At 31.9% G+C, this 15,923-nt stretch overlaps 1 protein-coding gene across 1 annotated transcript; it reads right to left on the minus strand.

The window, feature by feature from the left end:
• Positions 1–1,084: 1,084 nt before the first annotated feature.
• On the minus strand, positions 1,085–14,906 carry LOC143909146 (uncharacterized). Its single transcript, XM_077427047.1, has 6 exons — positions 14,674–14,906; positions 4,883–5,236; positions 2,756–2,984; positions 2,396–2,584; positions 2,179–2,314; positions 1,085–2,096 (listed from the first exon to the last, which is right to left on the minus strand). Exons 3-6 carry the CDS (start codon positions 2,976–2,978, stop codon positions 1,961–1,963), a joined length of 684 nt encoding a protein of 227 aa, XP_077283173.1. The 5' UTR covers positions 2,979–2,984; positions 4,883–5,236; positions 14,674–14,906; the 3' UTR covers positions 1,085–1,960.
• Positions 14,907–15,923: the final 1,017 nt, after the last annotated feature.

The raw sequence follows: 15,923 nt of genomic DNA on the forward strand, positions 1-15,923 counted from the left end.
TATTTACTTTATATAATTTTTTTTAGAAAAAATATAACATAATAAAGTTACAATAGTGCTACCCAAGTGTTTGAAAATAGAAAAGAGAATACCTCTTGAGCTATGGACGTTGACAGAGTCACTCTTGACCTGGTGTAGACTGCAGTCTCATCTTCACCCTCATACCTACGTTCCCACCTGAGTGCCTTTCTAATTTGCTGTGGTTATTTTTGCAGGCAGAAGAGTCCCCTCCGGATAGCAACGAAAGCAATCTCATTAAATAACGGCAAATATTATGCTTTTACATACATTTTGTTTCTTTTTTTCAATATTTTCATAGGAAAAATTTAATTAATACATAAATTGATTTAAAAAAAAAGAAAACATAAAAATTTTCTTCGTAATTTTTTTTATTTACAGTAGCGAGGTCTCAACTGCTTGTTCACAATCAATTTGGTCCGCATACTCAGCTATGTATATAAAAAGCTCGTTCATAAAAAATCTTGTCTTTTATTTGAACCTAGAGATGAAATTTTGTATACATTAAATTTTAATTTCAGTACACGAAAAAAGCATTATATTTAATTAATACCTAACGTAAAATTTCAATTGAAAAAAAAATCAATATAAAAGAATGGGTACGTATTTATGTATATTACAAATTATATTTTTATACCTATAAAATAGGGGTTTCACGTAGCCGCCACATATCATTTTTTATCTGAACTTTCCTGTATTCGCAGTTGATAAAATTTATTATAGAACTTTTAATAAAATAACTTCTGATCTAGCCCGGTACTCAACTTCGGAATGAGTTAACTTTTGACGAGTTTCCTCGACTGAATAACACAAAAAATTGTTATTACACAATTCACCAAATAATAAAAATGTTCGAACGGTTCTGAGCATCACAAGATACACGGAAATGATGCACAAATTATATACATATGTACATATGTTAATACCAAAATATTATGATCCATTCGTTAATCATAATTATCAAATATCAAATCTTCAGTTTTTGTTTAAAAATAAATTAAAAACGATAAATAAGATGAGTTAATAGGTAATATAAAAAAATAAAAGAACATAGTTTATATATTTTAAATTATATATTCACAAAATTAACAGACAATTTTCGTTATTCACTACAATATAATTCAAAAAAACATTGAAAATATACATATAGTATGTATGTATGTGTTTAAATTTGAGGGTTAAATACAATGTAAAAATAACATGTTTTATTTACAGTAAATGCATAGTTCTTAAATTTATTTATTATTTCATATGCCATCATATTTCTCACAACATATACCGACATATTTAGACTATAAAGCATATTTTTACTTTTTTTTACATTTGGGAAAGATTTAAATTTAGAATTTGGTTTTTTCATTGATTCGTCAATTTAATGTAATAATACAGCTTCCTTTAAAGTCTCTTGTACTATGTATTCTGAACATAATCTATAACATATTAATAACATCCTAATCACTACATAATACATATTTTGTATATTGTAAGTAATCACCTTAATTTAAATATTAAACTAACTCACTTATTATTCAGTTCTTTCATTCTTAACAGCGCTTGTTCTGTTGATCATTGGCAAAAATTTATTAACATATTTATTAAGAATCAACTAATGAAAATTAAGTTTACTTTGTAACATACACATAGGATATCTTGTATATTTGTATTTTATATATGACCAATATACATACATATATTAATTATAACACATAATAGGTATAGCATCATTTAAATTCAATATAATTTTACAATAATTTCTGGCAAGTACATAAATAAAGAACACTTTTATATACAAAACATTCCTCACATACAGCAGATTAAATATAATATATAAATATTATTATTAGTTCATAATCTTAACTAATGGCACTACAGTTGTAAATGATTCGTTGTTAAATATTTTTATTATAAAATAAAATACCTCAAGCAAAAATATTATAATGTATTAATACAGCATTATGGCTCCATTAGTTTTCTCTTCTATCATTGGTGCAATGGGATCTCGATCACGGTCATCAGCCATAGCAATCATTATACTTATGATATTTAAAGCAGACACAATAGCAGCTCCCACAACAAACCTACAGCATTTACAAGCCATTTAAGAATTGAAATTACTTTTATATGTTTTAATTCATATTTCTTAATATAAAGTAAAATTACCAAAATGATCTCCCAAAATCTGCCATTCCCTCCGAAGACCATTTATTCGCCTGATCTTCTTTTGTCAACACATTATATTGCATTTTTGTGTAATATTCAAATATCCATAGCCCAACAGCTGCCAAATCAACTAAAACTGAAATATAAATTAATGTATATATGTAAATATCTAGGTACAAATAAAATATTTGTCTTTTTAGTGAAGTAAAATATTTACGGGCTAATGAATTCCATAAATATAAACCAGGAACAGCTGCCAATTTGGATGATGGTGTTGTTGCAGTATTAACAGCTGCAAAAAATGCTCCCAAAGCTGCAAGAGCTAAACCAGCACCAACACAGGCTATGGTTGCAAGCCATGCAGCAGGGTGTAGCAGTTCCGACTCCGAGCGCACTAAGGTTGGTACTAAAATTATAAAATTATTGATAAACATTCTTGTAATCTTATTTTACTATATTGAAATAAGAATATTAATGGTCTGTCTATTATTTATGTACTAGCAATCTAATTAGATTATTAAAAATTTGATTAATTTTTAGCTTTACATATGTACATATAAAAAATGTTTTAAATTACCACTAAAATGTTGAGTTCGCCATCCATAAGCAACGTTCAAATCCTTTGTACCATGAAATAGTCCAAAGTGCAGACGTCCCTGACTAGAAGCTGTTGGAGCTCTCGTAGCTGCTGCTTCGGTCCATCGTGGTGTTCCTAGAGCTCCGGCCAATAGAGCACCACTCAGGCAGCACCCGAAGAATGTTGCAAAGATCATACAACGTCTGAACACGTTCAACTTCATTTTTTTCTAAAAAGTAAAAAAGCATCCTCATTAAAATTACAATATTGTATGCATACGATATTATAATATACACGGTATATGTACATATGTAAATATTGAATATTTTTACTAGATTAATAACATCTTGAGTATTCAGCAATTAAGTGATTCATTGAATTTCAACAAGAAAAAAATCGTTTAATATTATACTTCCTGTGGACCATAAGTATTACCGGTCTCCGTGACGAGCCAGAATGTTACATTACAGAAAACAAAAATATCGGAAGGCAAAGATCGAAAATCAAAAGATCTTAAGTCGAAAGATCAAAAAAAAAAATTCTGCGCGCTCATATTAATACGGGAGGAAAAGCCTGTTCCTCTTGTTCCTGTTGTATCCTGCTCACACAAATTAAGTGAGTATGTACGTGAGTATATACCGTTTACCATACACCCTTTTTTTTATCTTTCGACTTAAGATCTTTCGATTTTCGATCTTTGCCTTCCGATATTTCTGTTTTCTGTAATTTAACATTCTGGCTCGTCACGTAGACCCAAGTATTACATATACAATTACTTTAATCAGTAAAAAATGCTACTACACTACTAAATAAGTACAAAACTATATAGTAGTGAATAAAAACAATAGTAAATACCTATGCCACGATATATTATATAATGCATTTGATATGTACATAAATTTTATTATAAATGTTTTAATATATTATTGAACTCATTTTCAACAGTGTGTCAAATGTTTACATCCTCATTAGGGATTGCAATACCGGTAGTATCGATATTTTACCGAAAATAAGCCTTCGGTAATACGGGTATTAAAAAAAGAAATACCGATAGTATCGATTTTTTTCATATTCGTACATTTTATTTGTCGAAAACGATATATCTATGGCTAAAAAATACGAAAACGACCGATGGGTATATATGGGTAGATATTGAGAAAGTTATTATTTTATAAATTGTTTTCGATCTCTCTTTATATTATCACGCCACACGTCTGTAAAATTGTTTTAATTTTGACTGCCTTCCGATACATATCGATAAATACAATGTTAGGCAACATTTTCGGTATCGCGGCCCCCTTACAATGTGTCTCAAGTTCGCAAACCTTTCAAATTTTTTTTTACTAAAACTTAATTAATTAAAAAAAATACCGATAATAAGAAAGTACCGATAATACCGGTATCGTTATTTTTTATTTCGATAATACCGGTATCGGAAATTCCGGTAATTTTGCAATCCCTAATCCTCATAATATAATATCATACGTACCTACATAAAAATGTATATGTAATATACAGAAGTGGCTTTAGGTGTTCTTTTGTTGTCAAGTGACATTCTGTCCACGGACAGATCTAAATAATTTTAGCATCAGTCGTATTTGACGTTTGGTGCTCGACGTATATCCGATAAAAACTTCTCTGTTTGTTTATATTACTCGCAAGATGGGCAAGCATCGGTAAAAATTGCACAGTACATTCAAAAACAAACAATAAACAACATGGGATACATTCTTAAGGTCTGTTCATACCTATCCATCACGACTCGTATCCTGCAGGTGTCCTGCAAGTGCGGATAGTATTCTTTGGTACATTATATGGACGTATACATACTCCATTCGCGCATGCGCATTTACGCATTCATGCGCGTCCATATAGAATGTACTAAAGAATACTGTCTGTACTTGCAGGATACTTGCAGGATTCGGGTCGTGCTGGATAGGTATGAACAGACCTTTATACGTAAATTGATCCGATTGTATTCCGTGCGATGTAGCGTATTTATAGAGACGTACCGCGTAAAATTGACAACAACTATTTATTCGTATGGGCCCCTCTATTCTTATTACATATCTCTGGTAATATACGAATATAGTATTATTATAATTTAACAGTAAAAATGTTTCTCACCTCGTATTGTTGACAATGGTTGAATACAAACAACACCTAGTTCACTAAAAGGAAATTTGTCACCAGCACTAAGTATGATAGGACACACGTTAATTTCACTGCACGAGTCCACTTTCTTTTTTTGACATTAGTCACGTTCAAATTTCAAACTTTTAATCATTCATAAATCGATTTTCACTTTCCAAATTCCCCTTCAATCATCACCCCTTTTCACGACTATGCAGACGATATATTTTCCGTTATACTGTTGTCACGACGGCTCTCGATCAAGTATCATTGTCGACGATCTCGATGGCTTGAGAACAATCCCTTTCTATTCCATCTCCTCTTTTTTCCCATCGTATAGGTAGACGTCTGCAAAAATAAAAGGCAAAACAAAAAAGGTCAAAATTAATTGAATGCGTAATTAATCGCGATCATAATTAATGTTCAAAATGCATTCGCACAATAGGCAAATACTTCTAACAATAGCGCATAAAAAGTAAACGGTAATATTATGTTTTTAAAATCGACATAATTGCTTGGGAATTTCGATTGATACGCAAATTCCCTGCTTTTCAAGTTTATTCAACCTCCTCTTGAAGCAATCTAAATATCGAATTTCACCATTCGATCACGGTTTCAATTATTAATTTTGCAAATTCGCCGAAAGGGTCAAGTTTAATTACCGACCCCAGACTATTGAATTGCAATTAGAAATTCTGTCAAGTTTCTTGTCTTTTAATGTAAAAGCTAGCTGTTGCAATTTCTTTGCGATAATTAAAACATTTCCTTATAAAGAAGCGACGGATATAAGAATCTACTATATTAGTATGGACAGGTAATACCAGCTTTCTGCAATGTTTATAACGTTGATACCGATTGATATCTTTCCAGATCTAATAACTTCACGGTCGTAATTAGTATTACGTATATATATTTTTTTATTATGTGCATAACTAGTCATTCTATACAAATATAAACGTATAAAAATAAACCAGGCATAATATACAACCACCTTTGACTTAAAATAATTAAATAGATTGGGATTTTCTAGACATTTAATATTTTACTTCCATTTATAAAAACATAGTTAACTTAATTATTTTTATGAAAATTTTCATATAATATATGTACATATAATTTAATCTAAATCTGCCTGCGAACTACATATGAAAGCGTCAACGACGTGATGGCTGTAAAAATGGCAGTGAAAATTTTAATAAAACGCTAATGAATGCATTGTTTTAATGATGAAAATGAACTATAGTATTCATCAATCATTCAATGTAAGTATCTCGATGGGAGAAAGAACGCCATTTTCTCTTCAATTATTTTATTTTCATAATACGGGTGTAAGAGTAAGTTTCGATATGAAGTTCAATAATTACGAAACAATGTGAGAAAACACGATGGTATCTAAATGCATCGAAACACTCGTGGGACATGCCTCCTATTCTTTTCTGAATATTAATTACAAGTGAAAACTATTTATGTAAATTCTGTACGGACCGTTATTTATAGGTATAAAATCGATCTTTGTATACAAGTTCACTGGGAAAATCCTTTGAAAAACTGCCTAAATACATAATTAAAAAAAAACCTTTTAAACATTGAATGAATTTAGAATATCATGGATTATTTTAGATGTTTTTCATCTGTTTGAACACACGGGCAGGTGTCCCTAATATGTATGATAGAAGGGTGTCGTGCTACAGTGAACACACTCATGAGTCATTGTATCATTGTATAATGTAATTAGCTATGTTGGGCATTCCATTTCAAACGTACTGCAAACTAAATAACGAATTGAATTTAAACTTAGCATTTGATCTCTTATAGCACAACGGAAATGAAAAAAAATGAATCGGATACACCTTCGGCGTTGAAAATTATCAGAATTGCCTCGTCTGTGCAAAAAGTAATTAATACAGTCAAAACGAAATGATATTTTTTATGGCGCCATTCAATTTCAGGAATCATCCCAGCGTAGATAATTACGTGGACGTGGACTGGATGACCTGAGACGTCCAAGGCCGACACTGGAGAACAAAGGGGGCGCTAACCAAGTCTTCAGCTCTGGCAGGTGAGTCAATTTTGTATAGACAGCGGACCATGACGACCTTGATTCCGAATGGCCACCCTGGACTCCTCGAAGACGCCTCCGGTTATGGTTGTTGAGCACCAAAATGATAAAAGAACTGAATCAACACTCGTTTGTTGTATTGACTACGCTAAAATACTCGTGGAATCAATGACGGATTGAAGCTACATATGATATTGAAGAATCCCTCAATGGTATTTATATTATTATTATAATATAAATACAAAATAATAGCTATGTATCTTTTAATAATGCTTTAAATAATTTATTTAGGATTTCCGCCAAAAACGTTCTTCAACAAGATATCTACATGTACACATACATACATACAATAAGGCGGAACAAAATTAAAAATTTAACCTTACCCAACACTAAGAGATCCTATGAGAAGTTGTGTCTTACATATTATGTACATATGTATTATACATTCATACATGTACATACACTTCAAAAAATTTTGCAAATGTTCTGAAGTAATAATTATTATTAATAATAATTAATAGGTAATGCAGTGACTCGTTATTTGAAATTTGCATGTGAGTTACAAAGATTACTAATCGTTTTAAATTCAAATGATTCGCTCGTAGCTCTGCACCTTTGAACTATAGAGCACCAAATCTTATTTTAATGCGATTAATGTGAGTTTAAAATGCACTACTACAAATAAAAAAACTGTTTATTTATTTTGACTATTTATGTAGATAGTCTGGTGTCATACAGTCAGTCCACAGTACTTACAATGTTGTCAAAATTGAGTGCTACGCAGCACGAGTTTTTTTTGTAGATTTTTTAACATGTAAAAAACCCTAGCACGACTAATCTATGCTATCGCGACCCAGGGCAAAACTCACCCACTTGAGTGTTTTTGGTGATATTTTTTGGTATTTCGGTTTGACAGTGATCGATAACGACGATTCTCATATTTGACGACATGTAAGAGAAACTTGTCGACGTAATAAGATCGTACGAATTAACAATGACATAAAGATAGGCCCATCACAGCTGAAAACCACGACCACGTCCATGCAGTACAATTCATTGTGTTATTACCATTAAGGTCATCTTATGCAAAAAAAAAATCATATGACCGTTATAAACGAAACTATGCTTAATTGTAATGATTTTCATAAAACATGAAAAATATAACAATGAAATAAATTACTCTATATTAAACAGCAACTCATTAATATTTAATTATAAAGTTTATTAGATATTATTTTAATCAACTTTTTTTTTATCAAATGGTCAGTAACTTTGACGAAAATTTGGTGATGATAGTATACTGTATATTTGTAGATAAAAATTAGCGATCAGTAAATAGCTTATTGTTTTAAATGTTTTTTGACAAGCAGACAAGCAAGCAGTCATTGACCGATAATATAACTTACTGATCATCTGCATATTTACTAACCAAATCAAAATGAATTAGTGACCAAATAAATACAGGCATTACGTACATGTCTCTATTCAGGGCTTTTTACTTTAAAAAGGTGCTGAAGCTCTCTTCTTGTCAAGCTTTTTACTTGAGAAATTTAAATTCAAATATCATGTAAATAATATTTAAAGCAGGTTTTTAGGAAAAGCCCCGCCATTAAGAACTCCAATATTTCGAGTACATCCATATTTCATCCGGTTCATAGCATCATATTTAATCATTTTGATGAATTACCTATTTAATTGCTTTTGAAACATTAAAAATACTGCGAAAAAAAGTAACCTAAATGCCGTTCTATCGCGTTACATAACATAAATAGCCCTGTCTCTAGTTCATTTGAAGGTTTAAAGGGTCAAACTGATAACTATCAATCTATTATATTTTTATTTTTAAGAAATGGTTAAAATTGACCTTTACTAAAAACTTTTCCTTCATTCTCAATAAACTTTAAAATCAACCGTAGATACATACAAACTACATACATACAAAGTACACACATTGAACCACGACGGGATCATCATCAAAAAAGAAAAGTGAAAACATTAAGCGATTTAAAATATGGTAATTTGGGAATGCACGTTGCGTAGGGTTTGCCCTGAATATTAATCGATTGAATAATTACTTTCGCGCGGTTCTCACGCGCAATTTGACATTCGTGTCACGGCATCCGATGAAAAAGTAAACATAATTTTTTCTGTTTAGTATTTACAATTTTCACGCGGAAGAAAATGATCGAAAAACTGTCGGAGCGAGTAATCAGCGGTTTTCCGCAAAAAGCATCATCGTCTATGGACGGCAGTGACCGTTGCGAACGAACTGGCGTAATTTACGCAAGACCTGGCGTAAATTGCCATAGGCGTTGTTATTATTAGAGACGCAACATTCAATTTTTACGCATCGCGTAACAGTACTTCCTTCATAAATTGGAATTTGTTCTCTCGTCCAAGAATACCTATAGCTCCGACTGAATCGAAACTCGTTTACGCTTCTCTATGCGATTCAATGGTTTTCGTGTGATTTGCTTCCACTACTATCGCCGATTTCAATCAAATTTATAATGCGGAGATTTAAGCTTGACGGGAGATCATTCCAAATTTGATCCGAAGATTTTTCGCGCGTTAATTGACGTCGATGCGAAACCGATAATTATTGTCGTCGTATATTTACGTAAGCAGCGAAAATCCGTAAAATAACAAAGGCGCACCGACAATTAGAAACTGTGCAGAACAAAAAGCCATCCATTGTGCAGCACAGTCGACCGATGTTGAGATTAGACGAAAAAATGTCACAGTCAGCTCGTTGTCAACGCAAAATCCACTTTCTCGGCTACAGGAAGCGTTTGCAGAGGCGCAAACAATCGAATGCGCACTTTCGCAATCGCACAACGAAAGTTTTAGGAACACTGAGAGGATTGATTGCCCTGCACTCAAGAGGTATAATTTTCATTTGACCAAAGATATTGATCATAATATTAGTATTCAATTACAGAAATTCGTTAGATTAGGATTTCTAAAATAATTGAATATATATTTTTTATTTGAAAATTTCCTATTCAATTTTGTTTTCTTTCAATCTGTCGAAAGTTCTTAATAAACATTTTTAAGGACAATTCAAAACCCCAACTACAAACGCTAACTTATATTAACAACTAAATCTTTGGTCAGTTATTGAATACGGTGAGTAACTTTAAAATTAGATGTTCAGTAACCAGGTATGTACATAAAATCATTCATTTGCTTTTGGTAATATTATAATAGAGCTTCAAACAGAGAAATGTTATAATAATAGAATCGCCCTTTTGAACACATTTTTTGTTTCAATAACAAGCGTCCGTTTCCGTAACTACGCAATATAGAATCACGGTCATCCCATATTACTACATAATTAAAGTTCTTTTTGATAATTAAATATATGTTTTGTTTTGATTAAGATTTATTTATTTATTTATTAAGAGGGCTGTACACCCGAAACCTTAATTTTGTAACCGTTCCTTTCTTCGATATATATATTGAGTGTATATATATATTGAGTGAATGGGACAATATATATCAATATATATATTGAGTGAATGCGACAGTTGCGCTTCGACCAGATAAAACGTGTTTTAAATTGACAAAATCGAGGTTTCGTATTCTACTATTTTCTCCTCCAAAACTGGACCAATTTTTAAAAAAATTTCATCATCGGTATGAGAAAGATATTTTCTGTGCATCTATCGGCGTATTTTTTTTTTAAATCGACCGTTAAATAACCACGCCAGACTCTTTTCGTGGGTGTAAAAAAGAGGCGATTTTATAGATGTTTGGCGGCTCCTAGCTCCTATAAAAAATAATTAATCAAAAAAATAAAACGATAGATGCACCCCAATGGTGGATATCCATAGCATATTAAAAAATAATTTCTCTAGTGCCATAATTGAGGTAGGGAGAAGTATAGTACGTTTGTATGGACAAGGCACTGGTGTCCAGCCCTCTTAAGGGATATGTATTTGTCTGTCCTTGGGAACTCTTAAATTAACGTGTAATGTATAGTTTCAACAAAAATATGTATAATATAAAATTAACGATGTTTATATTAATTAAACTTAAATAATTGGTTATTAATATAATTGATTATTCGGGGCCACCAAGAAAAATGTTTTTACATTCATTTAAAAATAATTTTTACATTTCTCTGGTGCCACCCCTGAATCTGTTTGCCAAATGCTAGCTGACACCATGAAACCCATGTTGTTTATTGTGTGTTTTTGAATGCATCAGGCAATTTTTAACGATGCACTTGCCCATCTTGCGATTAATATAAAGTTTCAAATACGACTGATTCTAAAATTATTTAGGATTGTCTGTGGACAACCGTCACTTGACAACAATATAATACCTAAAGCCACTTCTATTAATATTACATTTCTCTGGCTTCAGATGTTATATTACGGATCCAACTCTCAAAATAAACTGATTTACATGCTACTAGCGCCCTCTCCCCCCCCCCCCCCTCTTATAACAATTTTTGAATTCTTCCGTTTTCCATCTAATATGAACAACAAATAAATTCAAATTCAAAATAATGAAATCAATTAAAAGGAGAATATTTTCATTTTCCTAAATAAACATGACGTCCCTCCTCGTAGCGCCTATCTGCATGCTAAATAAACATACGAACATTTCTCTCAAAATAAAATTAAGTTAATTATTTTACATATTATGGAATATTACCAACCGCATTTTGGTGCCCCCTTAAATCTTGCGCTCGGGGTTATCTGCCTCCCTTGTCCCCTCACGCTACGGTCCTGGTATAATACTGACCAATCGATATACATATGTATGTATGCATACATATTGTATACCGACCGTTTATTTTATTTACTGATTATTTTTAATAATAACTGGCTCAAGTTATTGGCCAATTATACACCAATGGATTTGATTAATCTTTTCATCATCAATTTAGATCAGTTTAAAGATTGTATATTTTAGATTTTTTTAAAGACTGCCTTATAGATATTTATTTATTTACAAATTTGCCATAGTGACTTTACAGATCAACTCCAAGTCGTCACTATGGCTACATAAAAAGAAAATTTATTATTATTATATTATATTATTATTATATATTAATTAAAAAAAGCAAATACGGATAAAACAAATATAAAATATAAAACAAATACAAAATTGTAAAAACATGAAATATAAAAATATAAAAAATAGATATGTATGTACATATATATATGATAGTCGGACTAATATATTGTTTATAACTTTTTAATTTCAAATGTGTACTAAGCCCGCTTTATGTACTACATACATATATGTATGTAATAATAAAAATAATACATGGTTATTTAACCCTTTGAATGCTAACCAACGCCAATCGTCGTTTGCCAACAAGTCCATGGGCCTGAAATACACCGGTAGGCGTATTTTTCAGGTTGTATTTTGAGCATGTACAAAGTAAACAGGAATACTACCCGTTATGCCATTCCAGGTAGCATCGAACATGGATCATGTAATCCATGTCAATCATTTGTCAACCTTTATAAAGACTGGTTTACACCGGAATATCTGAATTTATAACCATAGCAGAATTTCACGATGGAAATCCCTAACTGCTGAGTATTTTAGATTGGGGCTTGGCATTTAAATTGTGAGCATTACATTTTAACAACAATGAAGAAAATGGAACTAGTTTTGGAAAAATACATTCATTAATAGACTACTTTTGTTTATTTTATATTGTTCCAAGATACATATATTAGAGAGTCTAAACACACCTTTACAAATCTCGAAATCCTTGGCGGTAGCTATTTAGGGTAGTGCTCTAGGGTTTGTTTGGATTAGCTACAATTTTTATCCCTGCTTTCTATTGGATTTCTAAATAATTCTAGCGAAATTTTCAGCGTGGCGGGCTTTCAACAGAAAAGACGTCAGCACTCAAAGGGTTAAAACCTTTCTCGTTTAAATGAAATTTACTTTACCTCTAAGAGGAAAAAGAAAATTATAAAAGAAAATATTGAATATATTCCGAATAAATTTTAAAAGTCATGCGAACAAATATAATCGTGCTAATGTGTAGGTACTTTGCACAAGTATTGCCAACACTTCTGAGAATGGATAATAGATATTAGTCAATTCTTTTTTTTTAGGATTTACAGCGTGCGAAATTTCGATCTATAAACATTTCGAACAGCTGAAAAACTATCAAAATCATTAAGGCAGAAACAAATTTAGGCGCAGTAATTCAATTGCAAATCGAACAATTTCGCAATTCGTCGAGATGCGCATCGCATCATTGTTTTTTACGCTCGTGCCGAATCTAGGTGAACTATGTGTAATATTTTTTCTGGTATAAAATTTTAGATCGTCATTGTAGCTATTTTGTGTGTTATTTTTGTTTTATTCGTGTGAGCGAAAGTAGACTCACTTGTCCGAACATAAAATGAGCAATGCTCATAGCTCGGTACGACCTCAATTGATGGCAAAATTGAATATTTGATATGTAGTACGAGCTCTTCATAATTCGAACCCATGACACGCACCAAGAAAAATCTCTAAAATCTCCTACGAATTATTTCACTCTTGCAAAATTTTTGACGACCGCTAAATTATAGTAAAACTTTTTAGAAATACTTGTCAGATTCAAATTCTTTTACGCGTGCGTGCATTTTCGGAAACCTTGAACGTTCACGTCCGTGTTCGTACTATGCTATATAAATGTACATATTTACATATGTATATATGTATATGTGGAAATGTTTTAAAAAAGTCACTAACAGTTTTGGATTCGCGGGATGAATATTGAATGCGAATGTGACGCAACGTATAGCGAAAACCGTTTTCCGATCGTTTACATGTCATTCGTATAACAGATACATCTCTATACCGTTTGATTTGCATTGCAATCTTCTTAATCATTTCGCGATAGACACATTTCGAAATAAACTTTTTACATACAATATTAAATAAAATGCAATTCTGAATATTGATACTTGAGATTTTTTATGAATATACTTATATAATCATAATTATCATTATATGAACTATATTAAGATACAAGCTTTCGTTTTTATATGCGTTTGAAAAAAGGGATAAAAGACGTTATTGGAGTTTGGGGACACACATACGAAAACGCTGAACTTTTCGAATGAATTACAAATCCCGTTACCAAACAGGAATATATAGATTGAATGTCCTAGGCATGAATAGATAGTCTGTGAAATTAATTTACTAGCAGCAATAATGTATGAGATAGAGACATACATACATAAATAAATTTGTGTAACCTATCAGATTTTTTCACCAGGATATATGTATAGTGATTTACACATGTCAATAATTACACATATCATACTATTAATGCATTTTGGCCGAAATGCAGTTGTGAAAGGAAGTCATTAATTTATATGGAAGAAAGGTCACCAACTTTTTTATTACGAAAGCACATATCAATGAAAAAATGTGAAATGGTATAATTTTTAAATCAAAAATTAGTCAAGATTCAAAAGCACTTTTAAACATTGATAATTACTCCTAAGAAACAGCACACTACCACGAAACATTTTTGTATGATTTCGATCGGAAATAGGTTCGTATTATTAGATAATCTCAGAACGCAGAAATGCCCTATCGAAAGGCCTAAAACGGATGCTGGGACAGGTTTAGCTGGTCCCACGAAAGTCAACAGATGAGAAACAAGGGAGTATCAAATTTTTTGGGGCAATTTCCACGATGAAATTCGTGAAGTGATGTTAGTGTATGCGTGGGTGCATTGTGTACCTACAACGTTCACACTGCATCCGTGGGACACGGCGGCTGCGACCCACTCCCGATCACTATTCCAACGATTGTTTTTTCCACAGGAATCTGGATTGACGGATCACGAATAAGTAACCACAAGAAGTGTTCCACTGTGAGTTTTTTTTTAATTCTTGGCGTTTTTGACGGTCTGTTTGTGCGTGTTGAGAGGCGGATACGCGGAACACTAGCTCACATAGCAACACGCTGAGAACAACTGGCCCAGGTAACTCGTTTACCTGCTGCTCGTTGGTTCACCTTCGTCATTTGTTAAATGTTGGTCATGGGAGATGGTGCAGTCTGTATGTAGTTGTTAAACAAACAAAAAGATGGCGTTTGATTTGATTTGTAAATGCTTTTTATTATTACGAAATTATGTTCACAATACATCTTATATCTATTTTAATAGCTACTGATCTACTAATCATTTTCTATTTTACAATTTTATTTTATTTGGTTAGTAATCATAGTATTATATTATTCTAATGTTATTGTACAGCATAATAGGAAAAAGAGCTCAAAAACCTATTTACAATTCTTATAAATGCTCATAATACATCTAATACATAATATTAATTAAAGACTCACTAAAGTCGATGACCTAAAGCAGATTGTGTTTAGGTAATCTGTGTGTTATATCTGAAGGGTATAGACATTTTGTTGTAATCACCGAGACTCTTCACAAGTGTGTTAGTATGGTTATTAGTGATTCTGTCATAGAATCTACTGATTAGTTTGTTAGTAATGTCTGTAACAAACGGAATATTATATATGGAATGCAGTTTTTTCAAGTTAGTATATATGGGTGTATTATAAATTATTTTTAGGGATTTATTTTTTATTACTTGCAGCTTGGAAAGTTTAGTATTCGAGGCGTTATTCCATACAGGTGAAGCGTAGGTTAATAATGGTAATATGAGCGCGCAATATAATTTAATTTTATTTTGAGTTGATAAAGAACTATGGCGATTACATATTGGATATATTCAGGATCGGTCTCCGTGACGAGCCAGAATGTTAAATTACAGAAAACGCAAATATTGGAAGGCAAAGATCGAAAGATCAAAAAAAAGGGTGCATGGTAAACGGTACATACTCACTTAATTTGCGCGAGCAGGATACAACAGGAACAAGAGGAACAGGCTTTTCCTCCCGTATTGATGTGCGCGCGCAGAATCAACAAAATGGTTGATTTAAAAAAAAATCAACGAGGTCCCGACTACACCACTAGTCAGT

The sequence above is a fragment of the Arctopsyche grandis genome, chromosome 3 (assembly GCF_051622035.1).
Source record: "Arctopsyche grandis isolate Sample6627 chromosome 3, ASM5162203v2, whole genome shotgun sequence".
NCBI lineage: Eukaryota > Metazoa > Arthropoda > Insecta > Trichoptera > Hydropsychidae > Arctopsyche > Arctopsyche grandis.